The sequence below is a fragment of the Chelonoidis abingdonii genome, chromosome 17 (genome assembly GCF_003597395.2).
Source record: "Chelonoidis abingdonii isolate Lonesome George chromosome 17, CheloAbing_2.0, whole genome shotgun sequence".
Classification (NCBI taxonomy): Eukaryota; Metazoa; Chordata; order Testudines; family Testudinidae; genus Chelonoidis; species Chelonoidis abingdonii.
In genome coordinates, this window is record NC_133785.1 from 40,629,424 (window position 1) to 40,650,302 (window position 20,879).

General features: G+C 60.3%; 2 protein-coding genes across 2 annotated transcripts in view; both read right to left on the minus strand.

Annotated features, from left to right (window-relative positions):
* The window catches only part of USP19 (ubiquitin specific peptidase 19), a 32,146-nt gene extending 17,787 nt beyond the window's left edge, over positions 1-14,359 (minus strand). The window contains 2 exon segments of the mRNA XM_075073329.1: positions 4,531-4,808; positions 14,269-14,359. Of these exon segments, the coding sequence (XP_074929430.1) occupies positions 4,531-4,672 (142 nt within the window). The 5' untranslated portion in view covers positions 4,673-4,808; positions 14,269-14,359.
* A 5,991-nt stretch (positions 14,360-20,350) lies between these two features.
* Positions 20,351-20,879, minus strand: part of LAMB2 (laminin subunit beta 2) — a 133,804-nt gene continuing 133,275 nt past the window's right edge. The window contains 2 exon segments of the mRNA XM_075073333.1: positions 20,351-20,526; positions 20,604-20,763. Of these exon segments, the coding sequence (XP_074929434.1) occupies positions 20,390-20,526; positions 20,604-20,763 (297 nt within the window). The 3' untranslated portion in view covers positions 20,351-20,389.

Consider the following 20,879-nt stretch of genomic DNA (forward strand, 5'->3'; position numbering starts at 1 on the left):
GCTCTGTCACAGTGGAGCCAGGCCTGCTGGTGTGTCCAGTCCAGCTAGAGCACAGCAAGGCAGCACTGGAGCAGTACCTGCGAGGACAGGGGCCTGAGCTCTCTGAGCCAACGCGAGGCAAGGGAGCTAGCGCACACCCGCCAGCCCCCTCTCCTGCCAGGGAGCACTCTGCAGCTCGACACCGGCACAAGGAACACCCCAGAGCCCCGCCCAGGCGCAGGCTCCCCCGCGCTCCTGGCCAGCCCTCATGGCTCGGTGCCTGCTGCGCTCCAGCAGCAGCGCCCTTCCTCCGCGGTGGGTGGCTAGATGAGTGCGCCAGCATACCAAGGGGCAGCCTGGTCGGCACTGGAGGGGGAAGGGACAGAGCAGCGCTAGCAGAGCGCGGCGAGCTGCACGGAGTACAATGTCTGAAGCCATAGGGACATTCGCAGGGTGGCTGGCGCCCACTGCTACAGCAACTCTGCTCTCTTCAGCATGCTCACTCGCTCAGCGCTCCTCGAGCAGGGCACCCCAGCTGCACAGAAAGGAGCCTGACGCCCAGGCATCTCTCCTAGCTCGCTGCCTACGCTGACCACACCAGAGCCCGGCTCCGCGGTGAGCCATGTTCATCTGGCGGGTCACAATGCCAGGCCGAGCTGCCTTCCCGTACGCCTCAGTCCGCAAGGAGAACAGGCCAGACCAGCGGCTTGTGGAAGGCTCCGAGCTTTATCCCAGCGAGACAGGGCAGATACGCCGAAGGGGTCCCAGGGATCATTGCAGAGCAGTGGGAGAGCACTAGCCCTGGGGAACTGATGGGGACGTCCAGCCAAAGTGATGGAGAATGCACCACACACTAAGAGCAGCTGGGGCAGTGGCTAATTACCCCTGCTGGCAAATAGCGACTCCTTATTTCCAGTCTGAACGACTGACTCCAGCTACTGGATCACAGAGTCCTCTGATACCAAGTCTTCTCTCTTCATAGACTATCAGGGTTGGAAGGGACCTCAGGAGGTGTCTAGTTCAACCCCCTGCTCAGAGCAGGACCAACCCCAACTAAATCATCCCAGCCAGGGCTTTGTCAAGCCTCCTCTAAGGAAGGAGATTCCACCACCTCCCTAGGAAACCCATTCCAGTGCTTCACCACCCTCCTAGTGAAAAAGTTTTTCCTAATATCCAACCTAAACCTCCCACACTGCAACTTGAGACCATTGCTCCTTGTTCTGTCATCTGCTACCACTGAGAATAGTCTAGATACATCCTCTTTGGAACCCCCTTTTAGGTAGTTGAAAGCAGCTATCAAATTCCCCCTCATTCTTCTCTTCTGCAGACTAAACAATTCCAGTTCCCTCAGCGCCTCCTCTCAAAAGACGTGCTCCAGTCCCCTAATCATTTTTGTTGCCCTCCGCTGGACTCTTTCCAATTTTTCCACGTCCTTCTTGTAGTGTGGGGCCCAAAACTGGACACAGTATCCAGATGAGGCCTCACCAATGCCGAATAGAAGGGAATGATCATGTCCCTCGATCTGCTGGCAATGTCCCTACTTATACAGCCCAAAATGCCCTTAGCCTTCTCAGCAATAAGGGCACACTGCTGACTCTTCCCACCTAGGCACAGACTCTCAGCACGTCTTCTCTGAAGGGCCCTCTAACTCGCCCTGCAAGGCAGCTTTCCCACTCCTCCAACCAGCTCGCCTCCGAACTGCTGATGAAACAGCCCTTTCCAAGCCTGGCCCCAGCAATGGACAGTATTCGAGTGGTGGTCTCACCACTGCTGTTCAACTCTCTGCTCCACTGAACATTCCCCACTTCGGACAGCCCATGGCACGCGATACAGTTAATAACTAAAAACAATTTCATTCACATCAGTTCTACACGCTGAGCGCCTGCTCGCTGACTTTCCTCCATGACCCCAGTGTCAGTGCCCGACCCCCATTCCGTACGGTCATCTGCAGGGCCCTGCTGCACTAAGAGGTCTGAGGGGGTGTAGTGCCCAAGTGACCCAGGGGGCGTTCTAGCCATGTCAAGCTTAGTGGAGCCCGCAAGTGCTCTCAGCAGGGACGTTAGTTTTGCTTCTAGGGCCAAGCCAGCTAGCAAAGTGGGCAGGGAATCCTGAGTATTCCCCATTCCCTCTGGAGACCCCAGCAAGCCAGCTGCTACCCTGCCCCACTGATTTCAGAGAGAGCTTCCCCAGCAGACCCTGGACTCCGAGTGCTTCTAAGATGAAACTCCAGCCAGCTTGGGATCCTGTCTGTGACAGTCACACACATTATTTCACAGCAGCCCTGCAACACACACACTACGGCATGGCCTCCGCAGGGGTGAGGAGAAGGAGCTCTCCATTCAGAGAGGTGCAAGTCCTGCAAGCCCCGCTGACGCATGGGGGCCCCCAGCTCCAGCAAAGGGGCTGGACACGCAGTGCGGTGCAGCACACACCGGGGGCCGAGGAATCAGTGGTGATCTCAGCCTGGCTGTGAGGGGCCTCGGGGGGAACTACTGCCATGGCAATGAGCCACTCATTGCTCAGTGAGAGCGAATGCTGCACCCCCACCAAATGGCCAGTGTCACGTCCTCAGGGCACACTGGGCCACCCCCGGCTCTCGGTACCAGAGCAGGGTATTTGCTGGGATTGGGAAAGGCCAAGGAGAGGATATGCGCACATAGCAGGGAAGTGACTTCCACAGGAATGTTCGACCAGACTTTAACGCTGCGTGGAGAGGCCTTCCAATGCAGCTCTTAAGGGGAGGTTTGCTCCAGAAAAGCGGAGAGCTTTAGCCTGCTGGCCACCGGAGCCTGAGGGCTCCTTGCCCTGGATCAGCGGGGGTGAGCCACTCTTTGAATGCTGCTGTCCCAATGCGATGTGGGACCCCCAGCAGCCCCGAACGTCACTGAACAGCCACAGTGGCAATTCATCACCCTGAGGAGCGTGTCACAAGCTGGTGGGAAAGTGTCAGCACTTCCCAGTAGCTCAGGACTCGGGAAGCACGCACCGGCCAGCATCAGCGGGCTAAGCTGCAGAGCCATTCCAGAAGGCACCCCTCCTTGCAAACAGTAGAGCTGCTTCTGGGCACGGCAGTTAACCAACCAGCTCGATGGCGACAGGTCTGCCATGTGCCCACCGCAGGCATATAGCTGGCCATGGTAACTAGTGCTCCTACAACACACCGGGGAAGGCGAGCGCCAGTGAAGGCAGGGTTCAGACTGACAGGAACAGCTTGACAAGGGGCCAGAAGATGGGAATCCCATATGGCAGCTCAAGGGCATCTGGGGAAGTGGGCTGGGCTCTGCCCTTTTACCGGAGCGGGGTCTGCCCAGCACACCCACAAGGACCTGCAAAGCCCAGCAGTCCCTGGAGCAGCCTGCGGAGAAGGACCCAGCAAAAGGGCAGAGTGTGAAGCCCCTAGAGAACCTCCAAAGCCCACATGGGCCGGCCTCACCCGGTGCCAGGCATTGCATTCTGGCAGCCTGCAGCTACCTCGCTAGGCCACAGAACACCCAGCAAGGCATTTATTCCCAATTCCGCAGCCCGTCCGTGCCCAGCACCTGCAGAGTCACGCCTGCCCTGCAGCACTTCCTGCGGGACAGCACGCACAGCTGCCAGCACAACTCTAGGCAACCCCCGGGGAAAGGAGGAGGTGACATTGCAGCTTCCCTTCTCCCTACGAGGCAGGAAGGCCAGGATTCCCATGAGGCAGATCTCCCTGCCGCCTCAGGTCCCACGGGGCTTTGGCATGAAAGGTTATCCCAGTGATTTACTGTGCTCCTCCAGTGCGAATCCCAGCACGGCTGCACCCGCGGGCGCCGGGGAAAGCTGCCACACCCGCACCATAGATAAATCACACGGACCATAATTCACCAGGCCCAAAACTGAAGTGCCATGTCAGTGTGCACCCTGCAGGGAAGCCAGTGGGCCTGCACTCTGCGCAGCTGCAGATTTTTGGACATTTGGCAGCCTTAGGGCTTGTCTACACAGGGAGCTATTCCAGGAGAGCAAGTCCGCTTTCAGTCCACCCCCTACCCCCATAGCGTGTGCACGCTGCACTAGGGGTGCAGGGTCAGCGTGGGCGATCCAGGGCTAGACAGGCCCCAGGCCTGACCCAGCACGGCCAGCCCAGCGTTCTTAGACACCCCCAGCAGAGCGCCTGGCCTCACCTGCCTGGATCCCATAGCAATACTCACTGCAGTGAGGGGCAGCTAAGTGTCATGCTGCAGAGCCTGATGCAGAACCAGCCGCACCAGGCTCCAATCCAGCTTCCTACGCAGCCCAAGCAGGTAAGCAGCTCGCCTCCCGAAGGCCAGTCCTAGGGGATCTGCTGCTACAAGGCAAGGCCCAGCTCCAAGCCTCGTGTGGTGTATGGAGCCAGGTTTGAGCTGTGCTTACACATGGTGCCAAGCAGCAGCTGGCAAAGCAGATTATGGATTCAGAGACTTGTGCCCAAGGAGCATGTTACATGGGCGAGTGGAAGCGCTTAGTTGAATTTGCTTATCCTACAGCAGACGGCTGCAGGGAGAGCGGAGAGGTGGAGCAGTGGGACAGCTGCACCTTGGGCCCTACCTTTCTTAGGGTCACTGCCAGGGGGTCTCTCGCTCTCCTTGCTCTCCTGGTTTGCTCGGTCCTTCTGCCTCTTCTTGTTGGTTGCATCCTCCAGCCCACGGGATGCTCGCCTCTGGCCTGGGGCACTGGTGCTGCTGGACATTTTCAGCCGTTTGGAGGAGACAAACGGCCCACCGGGGTCAGTGATGGAATCTGGGTCAGGGGTTCGACGCTTTCTTCCTGGCCCAGCTATCTTGGCGACTCTTTGTGGGCAAACTCTCTGGCAAGGAACAAGTGACCTAGGGAGACAAGAGCGCACACGTGAGTGGACCTGGCAGTGGGGCTGGCCGCAGAAGGACATGGGGAGCAGGTTCTGAGTCAGGCTCATGACAGAGGCCTTGTGACCTTAAAGCCAAGCCAGGCCTAAAGGATGCCAGGGTACTTCCCAGAGCAGCGTGCCGGAGCGCCGGCGTCCCTCAGCACAGCCAGAGGCCCTACCCTGGCTCCAAGGACCCAAGAGTTGACTTCCAGCTGACTCAGAGGTGCTGAAATGTCGCATTCCAGGCTAGGCTCTCAGGGCATCACTAGCAATGGAGAGCAGGACCTCCTGCCGACTTTACCCACCCCTAGCCTAGGGGCACCAAATCGTACGAGCTGGTGAAAACCCAACAACAGCGGGGGATTCTATCTTCCCCCAAAGTGGCAGGGCTGCCTGGGCTGGCAAAGTGATCCAGACAGAACCCAACCAAGCTAACAGGCAGCGAAAGGCAGCGGTGATGCCTGCCTAGTCCAATCCAAGCAGGCTGGCCAGAGGATGGCTTGGCCTCACCCAGGGCTTGGATGTACAAAATACTCCATGCTCTTCAGACCCCGAGTAACAAAGTTTAGCCCAGCTGCTTGATGCCAGAGAACGTGGGCCTGTCGGTGCTCCTGAGAGGAGCTAGCAGGACCTGCCTGCACGGGCGTGCAAAGTCCGTAAAGCCTGGGGAGCAGACGTAACGCAGCCTGGCCCCTCATGGGAACAGTGACCCCCAGAGAAGCCTGCCAGAGTGCTGGCTAGGCGCTAAGTTGTCTCCGGAGGTGAGGGGTGTGAGCAACAGGACTGTTACTTCAGAACTCCTACGGGGGCTTAGCGGGGCTGCCTGGCACATGGCCATGGCGGCAGGAGAGCAGTTTCAGGAGTGGCCATTTAAGCAAACTGGATGCACGAGTACTGGGGGTTGATGCCTGAAAAGAGCGAAGGAAGGAAGGAATTGTTCTGCTCCTGGGACAGATGGAAGCCGCTCGCTCCAGCAAGAGCCAGTCCCCTTCACCCCTTCTGCAGCCCACGCACAGAGAGTCTGCCCACCCCAGGCACACCCTGCTCCGTTACGGCAGCGAGCAGCGACTGGGTGTGGTGATGAGACACCTTGGCCAGGAAAGGCAGTGAGGTGTCCTCTGGGCAGCGTATGCAGCCTGCTCCCGGTGGGAGACTCCCTGCCCACGATGTGTACTTGGCTGAGGTCACCCTGGCTCTCCGGGCTCTGGCTGCCAGACCCTGGTTTCACTTTCACTCTCCAGCACTGAGCACAGGCCCACTCCAGGGACAGGCTGTGGGGAGCAGCTAGGGACCTGCAGCAGGTTTGGCTCCAGTGCCCAGGGGTGCGGGGGAGCAGCCCATGAGAACAGCTGCCACCGCCAGTGGGGCAGTGAGCTGCTGGTCACTCCTGGCGCACACACGCCTGCCAGGCCAGTTACACACACGGACACAGCCCTGAGAGGGAGCCCAATCTTGGTGGTAAATACGAAAAGGCTGCAGGCTTCCTGCTGCGTGGCTAGTGACCAGGGCACTTGTGCTCTAGACATGCCTAGGCCACCAAGTGCGACTCCATGTGACACCTCCACACTTTGCCAAACGGCGCTCCTCCCAGGCTCGACCCAGGGACAGGCCCAGATTGTCACACTGCATGAGCTGAGCACCAGTAATCAAACCTCCAGCAAGCCCAAGGAACAGCCAGTGCGGAGTCCTACCCCTCACCCTCCCCGCTGCCCAGGAGCAGGCACAGGCAGAGGCAGGTCACACTTAGGCCGAAGCCTTGACCCAGGAAGAGGAAGGGAATGCAGAACTGGGCATGGCAGCTAATGGTGGAGAGCGGAGTGAGGTGCACTGCTAGGTCCATGCCCAAGTCACTCCCAGCCAGAAGAGACTGCCTCCAGGCAGTGCCCGCACAGGTCACTTTAACACTCTAACCTGGCTGCCTGAGAGGGAGCTTGCACTGGTCCCAGCAGGTAGCGACGCTGGGAGTCCCGCTCAAGACAGGCCTCTGGTCGCTGCTGCAACCCCACGGCAGCTGGAGCCACTCTGAACAAGGTCCATGTACACTACAGCACCTAGCACTGGGCTCAGCGGTGGTTTTTGGCAGTTTTCCTCGCATGGCCAAGGCCTGCATGTGAAAAATCCAGGAGGAGGAGGACTGGGTCCAGCCAATTGGCCAGTCAGTTGCATTCCCCTCCTGCAGGGCAGATGGTTACCCCCGCCTGGGAGCATCCCCGGCAGCTCACGAGGGATGAGACAGGACAGCCCAGTGAAGCCCTTATCCCCACATGAGGACGGGCACTTGCACCCCAGAATTTGTCTAAGCAATGCAGCGGGTTTGGCACTTTATTCTGTATTCATTTCAATGGCACATAAGTCACCAAGCCAGTCCTTCAGTCAGGGCGCTGCCCGGGAGCTCCGAGTGTGCATGCAGCCCTACAGGGAGTTATGCCTGGTCCGCTCGTCTGGAGCAGGGCGGCGTCACACCCTGCTCCTTGCCTGCCTCTCATACTTGCTCAGCGTGGCCACTTCGCTGTCTGCCTGGACAATGGAACATGCACCTTTGGGGCCTGGTCTGCCCCAGAGAGCCCGGGCCTAACTCCTAGCTTCTAGGATCCTTTTCAGACATGTCCTGGTGCGACGCCAGCCCCTCTGCTCCATTTCTGTACGCTGGCACTGATGGGCGGTAGGGATAAGTGCCTTAGACACACCTAGGAGATAGGAAGATCAGACTGGCAGTAGCTGAAAGCCCCACATCCAAGTTCCTTCAAGCTGGATCCAAGAATGCCCTGGAGAATGAGCTGTAGGGAGCACCATGGAAGAGGGAAGGATTCTCTGATTCCGCCACCAGAACGCCATGCCCCCGCCTGTGGACATGGGCTCCCCCAGGATACAGAAGGCACCACACACCTTGGGGACACAGGCCAGGAGCTGCGCAGCGCTTGCTCTTCAGCTGACAGAACTCTCCAACTGAGGCCCTTCCAGGCCCCCCAATGCTTCGGACTTGTTCAGCCCCACACATGGGGCTGTCCTGTTACAGGAGCCATTCTAGCCTGACTGCTCTGACCTAACGCACTTTGTACTCCCCAGTCCTTGCACTCCCTCCCCACCTGGGATCAGCCAGCCCACCATGCCGTGGTCTGGCAGCTGCAGTCCCCACCTCCTGCCCCTTCCGAGAAGGCTCCTCCTCCGCTTCCTAATTGTTTTCACACTATCTTCTCTCCACTGACTCCTGGCTTCTCCCTCTTTTGATTAGAGCCAAGGACGTTTCCCTCTGCGTCCTGCTTCATGCACTGCTGCAGAGATGGCTCGGAAATGTCCCCAAGGGCTCTCGCGTCTGACTCCTGCTTTCCTCGGGGCTTCAAGCACTGGCACTATCGGTACAACCAGAGGAACAGACAGCTCCCCGTCAGGGCACAGCCACAAGCACTGTTGGGGTGTCCGCACCACCCCCTCCCGTGCTCCTTGCCAGCCACGTCCGGACTGCGGGCAAAGCCACTGACAGGCGAGCGCAGGGACCAAGGCTCCAGGCGACAAGCGCAGCCCAGGCCACCTGCCCCCAGTCTCACTGGCTGCGCAGGGGCCTTGGGTCCAGACGCAGAACAGGCTCCGAGATGGAGCAAAGCAGCAAAGGGGCGGCAGCTGCCCCCGCCCGTCGGACCCACCTGGCCCCCACTGCCCCGTGCGCAGGAACAGAGCCCAGTGCAGCGGCTGCCAGGGCCCAGAGACAGGAGCAGTGCCAGGGGTGGGGAGGGGAACCCTTGGGGGGCAACACAACCCCCCTGGGGCAGCTCCCCCCAGCACTGCCCCCCCAGAGAGCTGCTCCCCCCCTTGCATCCAACGGAGAGCTGCCCCCCCAGCACTGCCCCCCCGCATCCAGTGGAGAGCTGCCCCCCCAGCACTGCCCCCCCGCATCAAAAAAAAAAAAAAAAAAAAAATAAAGCCACGATCGGCGGCACGGTGCCAGCATTGCATTCTGGCAGCCTGCAGCTACCTCGCTAGGCCACAAGAACACCCAGCAAGGCATTTATTCCCAATTCCGCAGCCCGTCCGTGCCCAGCACCTGCGAGTCACGCCGGTTCCCTGCCAGCACTTCCTGCGGGACAGCACGCACAGCTGCCAGCACAACTCTAGGCAACCCGGGGAAAGGAGGAGGTGACATTGCAGCTTCCTTCTCCCTACGAGGCAGGAAGGCCAGGATTCCCATGAGGCAGATCTCCCTGCCGCCTCAGGTCCCACGGGGCTTTGGCATGAAAGGTTATCCCAGTGATATTACTGTGCTCCTCCAGTGCGAATCCCAGCACGGCTGCACCGCGGGCGCCGCGGGGAAAGCTGCCACACCCGCACATAGATAAATCACGGACCATAATTCACCAGGCCCAAAACTGAAGTGCCATGTCAGTGTGCACCCTGCAGGGAAGCCAGTGGGCCTGCACTCTGCGCAGCTGCAGATTTTTGGACATTTGTGCAGCCGTAGGGCTTGTCTACACAGGGAGCTATTCCAGAGAGCAAAGTCCGCTTTCAGTCACCCCCTACCCCATAGCGTGTGCACGCTGCACTAGGGGTGCAGGGTCAGCGTGGGCGATCCAGGGCTAGACAGGCCCCAGGCCTGACCAGCACGGCCAGCCCAGCGTTCTTAGACACCCCAGCAGAGCGCCTGGCCTCACCTGCCTGGATCCCATAGCAATACTCCACTGCAAGTGAGGGGCAGTAAGTGTCATGCTGCAGAGCCTGTGCAGAACCAGCCGCACCAGGCTCCAATCCAGCTTCCTACGCAGCCCAAGCAGGTAAGCAGCTCGCCTTCCGAAGGCCAGTCCTAGGGGATCTTCTGCTACAAGGCAAGGCCCAGCTCCAAGCCTCGTGTGGTGTATGAGCCAGGTTGAGCTGTGCTTACACATGGTGCCAAGCAGCAGCTGGCAAAGCAGATTATGATTCAGAGACTTGTGCCCAAGGAGCATGTTACATGGCGAGTGGAAGCGCTTAGTTGAATTTGCTTATCCTACACAGACGGCTGCAGGGAGAGCGGAGAGGTGAGCAGTGGACAGCTTGCACCTTGGGCCCTACCTTCTTAGGGTCACTGCCAGGGGGTCTCTCGCTCTTCCTTGCTCTCCTGGTTTGCTCGGTCCTTCTGCCTCTTCTTGTTGGTTGCATCCTCCAGCCCACGGGATGCTCGCCTCTGGCCTGGGGCACTGGTGCTGCTGGACATTTTCAGCCGTTTGGAGGAGACAACGGCCCACCGGGGTCAGTGATGGGATCTGGGTCAGGGGTTCGACGCTTTCTTCCTGCGCCAGCTATCTTGGCGACTCTTTGTGGGCAAACTCTCTGGCAAGGAACAAGTACCTAGGGAGACAAGAGCGCACACGTGAGTGGACCTGGCAGTGGGGCTGGCCGCAGAAGGACATGGGGAGCAGGTTCTGAGTCAGGCTCATGACAGAGGCCTTGTGACCTTAAAGCCAAGCCAGGCCTAAAGGATGCCAGGGTACTTCCCAGAGCAGCGTGCCGGAGCGCCGGCGTCCCTCAGCACAGCCAGAGGCCCTACCTGGCTCCAAGGACCCAAGAGTTGACTTTCCAGCTGACTCAGAGTGCTGAAATGTCGCATTCCAGGCTAGGCTCTCAGGGCATCACTAGCAATGGAGAGCAGGACCTCCTGCCGACTTACCCACCCTAGCCTAGGGGCACCAATCGTACGAGCTGGTGAAAACCCAACAACAGCGGGGGATTCTATCTTCCCCAAAGTGGCAGGCTGCCTGGGCTGGCAAAGTGATCCAGACAGAACCCAACCAAGCTAACAGGCAGCGAAAGCAGCGGTGATGCCTGCCTGTCCAATCCAAGCAGGCTGGCCAGAGGATGGCTTGGCCTCACCCAGGGCTTGGATGTACAAAATACTCCATGCTCTTCAGACCCGAGAACAAAGTTTAGCCCAGCTGCTTGATGCCAGAGAACGTGGGCCTGTCGGTGCTCCTGAGAGAGCTAGCAGGACCTGCCTGCACGGGCGTGCAAAGTCCGTAAAGCCTGGGGAGCAGACGTAACGCAGCCTGGCCCCTCATGGAACAGTGACCCCAGAGAAGCCTGCCAGAGTGCTGGCTAGGCGCTAAGTTGTCTCCGGAGGTGAGGGGTGTGAGCAACAGGATGTTATCTCAGAACTCCTACGGGGCTTAGCGGGGCTGCCTGGCAATGGCCATGCGGCAGCGAGAGCAGTTTCAGGAGTGGCCATTTAAGCAAACTGGATGCACGAGTACTGGGGGTTGATGCCTGAAAAGAGCGAAGGAAGGAAGGAATTGTCTGCTCCTGGACGATGGAAGCCGCTCGCTCCAGCAAGAGCCAGTCCCCTTCACCCCTTCTGCAGCCCACGCACAGAGAGTCTGCCCACCCCAGGCACACCCTGCTCCGTTACGGCAGCGAGCAGCGACTGGTGTGGTGATGAACACCTTGGCCAGGAAAGGCAGTGAGGTGTCCTCTGGGCAGCGTATGCAGCCTGCTCCCGGTGGAGACTCCCTGCCACGATGTGTACTTGGCTGAGGTCACCCTGGCTCTCCGGCTCTGGCTGCCAGACCCTGGTTTCACTTTCACTCTCCAGCACTGAGCACAGGCCCACTCCAGGGACAGGCTGTGGGGAGCAGTAGACCTGCAGCAGGTTGGCTCCAGTGGCCCAGGGGTGCGGGGGAGCAGCCCATGAGAACACAGCTGCCACCCAGTGGGGCAGTGAGCTGCTGGTCACTCCTGGCGCACACACGCCTGCCAGGCCAGTTACACACACCGGACACAGCCCTGAGAGGGAGCCCAATCTTGTGGTAAATACGAAAGGCTGCAGGCTTCCTGCTGCGTGGCTAGTGACCAGGGCACTTGTGCTCTAGACATGCCTAGCCACAAGTGCGACTCCATGTGACACCTCCACACTTTGCCAACGGCGCTCCTCCCAGGCTCGACCCAGGACAGGCCCAGATTGTCACACTGCATGAAGCTGGAGCACCAGTAATCAAACCTCCAGCAAGCCCAAGGAACAGCCAGTGCGGAGTCCTACCCCCCCCCTCCCCGCTGCCCAGGAGCAGGCCACGGCAGAGGCAGGTCACACTTAGGCCGAAGCCTTGACCCAGGAAGAGGAAGGGAATGCAGAACTGGGCATGGCAGCTAATGGTGGAGAGGCAGCGGAGTGAGGTGCACCTGCTAGGTCCATGCCCAAGTCACTCCCAGCCAGAAGAGACTGCCTCCAGGCAGTGCCCGCACAGGTCACTTTAACACTCTAACCTGGCTGCCTGAGAGGGAGCTTGCCATGGTCCCAGCAGGTAGCGACGCTGGGAGTCCCGCTCAAGACAGGCTCTGGTCGCTGCTGCAACCCCACGGCAGCTGGCCATCTGAACAAGGTCCATGTACACTACAGCACTAGCACTGGGCTCAGCGGTGGTTTTTGGCAGTTTTCCTCGCATGGCCAAGGCCTGCATGTGAAAAATCCAGGAGGAGGAGGACTGGGTCCAGCCAATTGGCCAGTCAGTGCATTCCCTCCTGCAGGGCAGATGGTTACCCCCGCCTGGAGCATTCCCCGGCAGCTCACGAGGGATGAGACAGGACAGCCCAGTGAAGCCCTTATCCCCACATGAGGACGGGCACTTGCACCCCCAGAATTTGTCTAAGCAATGCAGCGGGTTTGGCACTTTATTCTGTATTCATTTCAATGGCACATAAGTCACCAAGCCAGTCCTTCAGTCAGGGCGCTGCCCGGGAGCCGAGTGTGCATGCAGCCCTACAGGGAGTTATGCCTGGTCCGCTCTCTGGAGCAGGGCGGCGTCACACCCTGCTCCTTGCCTGCCTCTCATACTTGCTCAGCGTGGCCACTTCGCTGTCTGCCTGGACAATGGAACATGCACCTTTGGGCCTGGTCTGCCCCAGAGAGCCCGGGCCTAACTCCTAGCTTCTAGGATCCTTTTCAGACTTGTCCTGGTGCGACGCCAGGCCCTCTGCTCCATTTCTGTACGCTGGCACTGATGGGCGGTAGGGATAAGTGCCTTAGACACACCTAGAGATAGGAAGATCAGACTGGCAGTAGCTGAAAGCCCCACATCCAAGTTCCTTCAAGCTGGATCCAAGAATGCCCTGGAGAATGAGCTGTGGGAGCACCATGGAAAGGGAGGATTCTCTGATTCCGCCACCAGAACGCCATGCCCCGCCTGTGGACATGGGCTCCCCAGGATACAGAAGGCACCACACACCTTGGGGAACAGGCCAGGAGCTGCGCAGCGCTTGCTCTTCAGCTGACAGAACTCTCCAACTGAGGCCCTTCCAGGCCCCCCAATGCTTCGGACTTGTTCAGCCCCACACATGGGGCTGTCCTGTTACAGGAGCCATTCTAGCCTGACTGCTCTGACCTAACGCACTTTGTACTCCCAGTCCTTGCACTCCTCCCCCCTGGGATCAGCCAGCCACCATGCCGTGGTCTGGCAGCTGCAGTCCCCACCTCCTGCCCCTTCCGAGAGCTTCCTCTCCGCTTCCTAATTGTTTTCACACTATCTTCTCTCCACTGACTCCTGGCTTCTCCCTCTTTTGATTAGAGCCAGGACGTTTCCCTCTGCGTCCTGCTTCATGCACTGCTGCAGAGATGGCTCGGAAATGTCCCCAAGGCTCTCGCGTCTGACTCCTGCTTTCCTCGGGGCTTCAAGCCTGGCACTATCGGTACAACCAGAGGCAAGACAGCTCCCCGTTCAGGGCACAGCCACAAGCACTTTGGGGTGTCCGCACCACCCCCTCCCGTGCTCCTTGCCAGCCACGTCCGAGACTGCGGGCAAAGCCACTGACAGGCGAGCGCAGGGACAAGCTCCAGGCGACAAGCGCAGCCCAGGCCACCTGCGCCCCAGTCTCACTGCTGCGAGGGCTTGGGTCCAGACGCAGAACAGGCTCCGAGATGGAGCAAGCAGCAAGGGGCGGCAGCTGCCCCCGCCCTCGGACCCACCTGGCCCCCACTGCCCCGTGCGCGAGACAGAGCCCAGTGCAGCGGCTGCCAGGGCCAGAGACAGGAGCAGTGGCAGGGGGTGGGGAGGGGAACCCTTGGGGGCAACACAACCCCCTGGGGCAGCTCCCCAGCACTGCCCCCAGAGAGCGCTCCCCCGTTCATCCAACGGAAGCTGCCCCAGCACTGCCCCCCCGCCGTGGAAGCTGCCCCCCAGCACTGCCCCCCGCATCAACGGAGAGCTCCCCCTCAGCACACCCCCCGCATCCAACGTGAGCTGCCCCCCGCACACCCCCCCGCATCCAACGGAGAGTGCCCCGCACTGCCCCCGATCCACGGAGAGCTGCCCCCAGCATGCCCCCCGCTCTCCCCCCGGAGAGCTGCCCCCCCAGCACTGCCCCCCCGCTTTCCCCCCCGGAGAGCTGCCCCCAGCACTGCCCCCCCCGCTCTCCCCCCCGGAGAGCTGCCCCCCAGGCACTCCCCCCCGCTCTCACCCCCCGGAGAGCTGCCCCCCCTCCGCTCTCACCCCCCGCCCGGCGGCTCCGCGGGTTGTTTTGTTTCGAGCCGAAGTTCCGCGCGCCCGGACTCAGCAGGAGACAGGCCCGAGCCCGTGACGCACTTCCGGAAACCGGGTCCGGGTTCCACGTGACGAGGAGCGCGGCGACATGACGACGGGGCCAGCCCCGGAAGTGACGCCATCATAATAGTGTTCCTGTGACATCATCACGGGGGGCCAGTGCCCGGGGGGCGGCTCCGAGCGGGAGGGGCCGGGGGAGCTGGGCCGAGAGGGTGGCTCCTTTGCGCTGGCCAGCGCCAGGGGAGACCCGCTGCTCTCGCTCCGACACCCCGGGGGGCGGCTCCGAGCGGGAGGGGCCGGGGGAGCTGTGCCCAGAGGGTGGCTCCTTTGCGCTGGCCAGCGCCAGGGGAGACCCGCTGCTCTCGCTCCGACACCCCGGGAGCCTGCCCTGCCCCCGCAGCACCCTGCCTCCCCTGGCGGGTCCCCAGCTGGGACGTGTGGCTCTCCAGCGCGGGGTGCTCAGGCTGTAGCGCGGGGGGTTCCCTGGGCACTCTGTCCCGCTCCACGCTGCGTGTCCCGGGGCTGGCACCTGGCTGTGGCTGGAATCTGCGCCAGTGGAGAATGTGGAGGCCCGGCCGGCTGGGATGTCACTGCTGCACGACTGGGCCAGCCAGTGCCCTGGAGGGCACAGAGGGCACAGGCCCAGCCAGTGCCAGCCTCACTGCAGGGATAGAGCAGGACCCCACAGAGACCGAGAGGACGTGGGGCGCTGGGCAGCTTGGGCCTGGGCTTGCCTTAGGGTGATTGCAGGTGACTGACTGGATGCTCCTGGCCCTGCCCCTGCAGCTTCTCCTTGCCACAGCCCAGGGGAAAGCCCTGTGCGGCAGGCTGATGGCGGTGAGACACGCTGGCGGGAGTCATGGGAGGGCCAGCACCGGCAGGCTCTGTCCAGGTGTTGGCAGGGCTATGGGGCCTGGCCTCATGGAAGCGTGGGGCTGGAGGGGCCAGCATGCTGCAGGGAGGCTGGTTGAAGGCCCAGGCAATGCACACAGCCTGTGACTCCGTGACCCACGAACCCAGAACCACCCCATGGGCCATCCCCACTCAGCTACCGCAGCCACTGCCTGAGGCTGCAGAGAGAGGTGCAAAAGATGTCTACGGGGCATCTGGGGTTGTGCCCTGGAGCCCAAGGACAGCGGGCAGCACAAGAATTCCTGGGGCCTTGCAGCAGCCCAGCTGGTCTGGGCCAGGCATGCTGCTCCCTGCCCTGTGCCCACAGCCCAAGCGCCAGCCACTGGAACACAGGGCCTGGCAGGCAGCAGGACGTACTGGGGGGAGGTGGAGGCTGGGTGGTCCCAGAGTGGGAGCCCATGTCACCACCCCCGCTCATTTCCTGCCGGCAAGACATGGCCCTGGCAGTCCCCACAGCCCAGGCCATGCTGTACTGGGGCCTGCCGGCTGCTGTTTTAAACAGTTTCCAGCTCAGACCCCCTCCCTCAGTGTTTGGTGCCAAGCCCCAAAGTCAGGGGAGATGAACCCAGTCAAGGGCCAAGGGGTCACCACTGCCCCCCTCCCAAAGCTGAGCAGTGAATGTGCTAATGCGACTCCCCCAGGGAACCAGAGTGGTTAACCAGGGCCTGACCCCAAGTACTGGAGCGGAGGGTTAACCACTGACAGTGGGTTTGGCAAATGTGATACTAGCCCCTGGGGCAGGTCTCTGCCAGCTGAGGAAGCAGGGGCAATTGCTGCCAGCCAGGGACACGACTTGGAAACGGAGAGAGAGAGCGCGCGTGTGTGTGTGTCCATCCCCGAGCAGCCTCAGTAGCTGTGGGATGGGGAAGGGTTCTCAGCCCTTCGCCAAGCCCTCAGAGCGGGAGGCGTGCGTGGCAATGCAGCAGGCAGGGCGGTGGGTGCATCTTTTAGATGACTTCCCTGGGCTCAGAACGAACCCACCGGCATGACACCAGCATGGAGAACCTGCCTCGTGAGCGGAGACTCAGAGCTTGGCTTGCTTAGCCTGGCTAAACGCAGGCGAGGGGAGAGCTGATTGCTGGCTATAAATCTGGCCAAGGGGTAACACCAGGCAGGGAGAGGAGTTATTTCAGTTACGTGAAAGTCTCGGCTGGAAATTAGGAGAGGGTTTCTAGCCATCTGTGATGAAGTGGGAATGTTCTTAATGTTTTCTCTGAATACTGTGTGGGTGCCTCAGTTTCCCCTATGCCTTTCTTAAGGATCTAGGTGGTGGGATCAGGGTGTGTGATTGTGGCAGAGCCCTAGAGGGCCAGTGTGATGGTGTCTGCACAGAGAATGGCCGACACCCTGTCTCCTGGCAACTGGTGGCCTGGGCCCCTCCCCGCAAGGTGCCAACTGAAGGTGCTGGATAGCAAAGAGATCAGGGGCCTCCTGGCCCAGGATAGAGACAAAGGCCAGAGAAGGGGCTGGAGAGTTTCAGTTTGAGGCTGGCTGGGGAAACGGGGAGGCCCAGAACTGGGATCTAGGCTCTCCACCCCCAAAGAGGAACATGGCTGAGGGGGCCTGTTCTCTGGCCCTACAAGTTCTGTTGGGGACTATGTTCCTGTCATCTGATTAACCTGCGTTACCCGCTGGCTGAGAGTCCCCGTGAATCGCAGGAAGTCGGGGGTGCAGGGCTGGACTCTCCCACACTCTGTGACACCATCGGAGTGAGGTTCTGGAGCAGCCCCCCAAATGGTGCAGAGGGGGCAGAAAACCTAACTGGCTTCATGCCTGAGCTTGATCCATTTTTGAGGGGATGGTGTGATGGGGCTGCCTCCCATGGCAAGGAGCCAATCTGGGACTGCCAGCAGCATGATCCCGACAGCCGGAGATGGGACACTAGCTGGGAAGGGCTCCAAGTCACTGCCAAGACTTCCCTCCCGGGTGTCTGGCTGCCGGGTCTTGCCCATGTGCTCAGGGTCTAACCCAAGGGCGGGCAAACTTTTTGGCCTGAGGGCCACATCAGGTTTCATAAATTGTATGGAGAGCTGGTTAGGGGAGGGGGTCACGGGCCAGCCCCCACCTCCTATCTGCCCCCCTGGACTCCTCCCCCATCCAACCCCCCCATTCCCTGATGGCTCCCGGAACCCCTGTGTCGAACTGGGACTGTTCTTAATGTTTGCTCTGAACACTGTGTTGGTGCCTCAGTGTCCCCTAGGCAGTTCTTAAGTATCTAGGTGGTGGGATAAGGGTGTGTGATTGCTGCAGAGCAAAGGGCCAGTGCACCTAAATGCCTGGCACTCTGTCTCCTAGCAACTGATGGCCTGAGGGCTCCTCTCTAAAGGTGCCAACTGAAGGTGTTGGAGACAAAGGATCAGGTGACCTCCTGGCCGGGAAAGGGCTGAGCAGAGAGGAGGGCTGGAGGGGGTTGTTGGCGAGCTGTTGGGACTAGGAGTGAAGGGCAGACCTAGGGGTCTGGCTCACTGCCCCCAGAATGGACGCGGCCGAGGGGTCTGGTTCGCTGTATCTACAAGCTCTGTTTTAGACCCTGTTCCCGTCATTGAATAACCTCTGTGTTACTGGCTGGCTGAGAGTCACATCTGACTGCAAAGTGGGGTGCAGAACCTGTGGCTTCCTAGACCCGCCTGGGTGGGCTCGCTGTGGGAAGCGCACGGAGGGCAGAGGATGCTGAATGCTCCAGGAGAGACCCAGGAGGTGAAGACGTGTGAGCTTCTTGCCCTGAACAAGTCTGCTCCAAGGGAGAGGAGGCCCCCAAAGTCCTGGCTGGCTTAGTGGGGAGCAGTTCCAGGCATCGGCCGGGGACTCCGTGACACCCTGCTCCCATTCAACCCATTTCCCCCAACCTCCCCACACCCCCTTCCCTCACCACCCCAACTCCCCTGCCCTCTATAAATGCCCCGCTTTCTGCCCCTTTACCATGGTTACTGGGCACTGGTGGCTGGCAGCGCTATAGTCGTGCTGCTCAGCTGGATCCAGCCACGCCACACCACCCACACACACTGAGCACGGGTCAGGGCGGGTCAGCAGCTGTGCTGCCCCAGGAGCTCCCAGCCCACTGCGCAGAATGTTGCTCCTGAGCAGGAGCTCGGGGCCTAGGTAGGAGGATCCTGTGGGCCGCATGTAGCCTACGGGCCGTAGTTTGCCCACCTCTGGTCTAACCAATCACCAGATCTGGGGTCAGGAAGGAATTTTCCCTGGGGGAGTTTAGCCTTCCCCTGCAGCCTGGAGCATGGGGCACTGGCTGTTTTGAACTAGTGGCAGTGTTGGACATCAGTGACTCAGCAGAGGCTGTGGTCTATGCCCAGAAGGGATGGGTGAGACTCTCTGGCCTGCGCCGTCCACCCGTGAGGCTAGATGAGCTGCGTGTCTATATATAGGGCTGTTCGTGGGCACAGGGCCACACAGGAGTATCTTGGCCTTCGGGGGGTTGGTCAGAGGGATGTGCTATGCGGATAGAAGCTGGCTAGATCGGCAGGCTCAATGGGCAGTGATCAACGGCTCCATGTCTAGTTGGCAGCTGGTTTCAAGTGGAGTGTCCCAAGGGTCGGTCCTGGGGCTGGTTTGTTCAATATCTTCATTAATGATCTGGGAGGATGGCGCTGACTGCACCCTCAGCAAGTTTGCAGACGACACTAAACTGAGGGAGAGGTAGATACCTGGGAGGTAGGATAGGGTCCAGAGTGTCCTAGACAAATTAGAGGATTGGGAAAAATCTCAGAGGTGCAACAAGGACAAGTGCGGAGTCCTGCACTTAGGACGGAAGAATCCCATGCACTGCTACAGACTAGACGGAGTGGCTAGGCAGCAGTTCTGCAGAAAAGGACCTGGGGTTACAGGGGACGAGAAGCTGGATATCAGTCGACAGTGTGCCCTTGTTGCCAAGAAGGCTAGGGCATTTTGGGCTGTATGAGTAGGGGCATTGCCAAGAGATCGAGGGATGTGATCATTCCCCTCTATTTGGCATTGGTGAGCCTCATCTGGATACTTTGTCCAGTTTTGGGCCCCACACTACAAGAGGATGTGGAAAAATGTTAGGGGCTGGAGCACATGACTTCTGAGGAGAGGCTGAGGGAACTGGGATTGTTTAGTCTGCAGAAGAGAAGAATGAGAGGGATTTGATAGCTGCTTTCAACTACCTGGAAGGGGTTCAAAGAGGATGGAGCTCAGCTTTCTCTGTGGTAGCAGGTGACAGAACAAGGAGTAATGGTCTCAAGTTGCACTGGGGGGGGTTTAGGTTGGATATTAGGAAACACTTTTTCACTAGGAGGGTGGTGAAGCACTGGAATGGGTTCCCTAGGAAGGTGGTGGAATCTCCATCCTTGGAGGTTTTTAAGGCCTGGCTTGACAAAGCCCTGGCTGGGATGATTTAGTTGGGGTTGGTCCTGCTCTGAGCAGGGGGTTGGAGTAGACACCTCCTGAGGTCCCTTGCAACCCTGATAGTCTATGATTCTGTGAGAGGATCTAGAGGGCACAGAGGAGCTGGGGCATATGGGCTGCCCTTCCCCTCACAGCCATGCAGCTCCCCCCACCCTGCTGGGTGGGTGCACAGCTGGCAGCTCTGCTTCCAACCCACCATGTTCCCTCCCCTCACACATGCCCAGGCCAGGCCCAGCTCCAGCTCTGAGCAGCCTGGAGCAGTGATGGAGGACGCAGTCTGCGGCTGCCCTGGTTTGCATGAGAGCAGGTGGGGGCAGGGTGGGCAGTGTGTGCCAGGGAAGCATATGCCTGGGACCCAGCGGCACGGCAGTCCTGCACCATCTGTCACCAGCCCATGAACCACAAGGAGAGGCAGTGAGTCCAGGCGAGGGCTTTATTCACACGCAAGCTGCCCCCGCCATGTGCTAGGGTAAAATGCCACAGGATGCAAGACCTTGTCTCGTGGCCCCTGTGCCCTGCCTGCTGTGGCGGGTACAAGTTCCCGTCAGCCCCCAAGGCTAGCGCTGGGCCAGGGTCCTGGTGCCCCCAGCCGGAGGCAGCGCAGACCCCTGGGTTGCGGAAGGGGCACCGTGCCAGCCCAGGACAGGGGTCCAGGACGTGCCGAGAGGGCAGGGCTCTCCCAGGGGGCTGGAGCCATGCAGGGGAGCCCAGGCCCTGGCAGACATGGAGAGGGGGCTGGGCATGGGGATGGGGGTGACAGGCCAGTGGGCACTTCGGGTCACTGGCAGGTGTTGTAGATCTGGATCTGCTGGTTGATGGCACCCACGATGCCCTTCACCTTGGCCTCCAGCCTGTCTAGCTGGGCCGCCTTCTCCTCCAGCACCCGCTCATTCTCCTGGTACGACCCCTCCAGCGCTGGGGAGACACAATGCGGAGTGAGCCCTGCCCCACTGGCCCCCTGGCATGGGCAGTGCCCCTGCCTCACTCCTCACCTGTCAGGCGCTGCAGTTTGCCCTGAGCATCCTGCAGGAGAGCCTTGGTCTCATCACGCAGCCGCTCCGCCCGGTGCCTGGCCTGCAGCGCGGAACGTGCCTGGCTCTGCACCAGCTCCTGTGCCGCCTGGTACCCGGCCTCCAGCCGCCCCTCTGCCAACTGTGCCACATCCAGACACAGCCACCCAAGTCATGAGTGATGTGGAGAAAGTGGATAAGGAAAAGTTATTTACTTATTCCCATAATACAAGAACTAGGGGTCACCAAATGAAATTA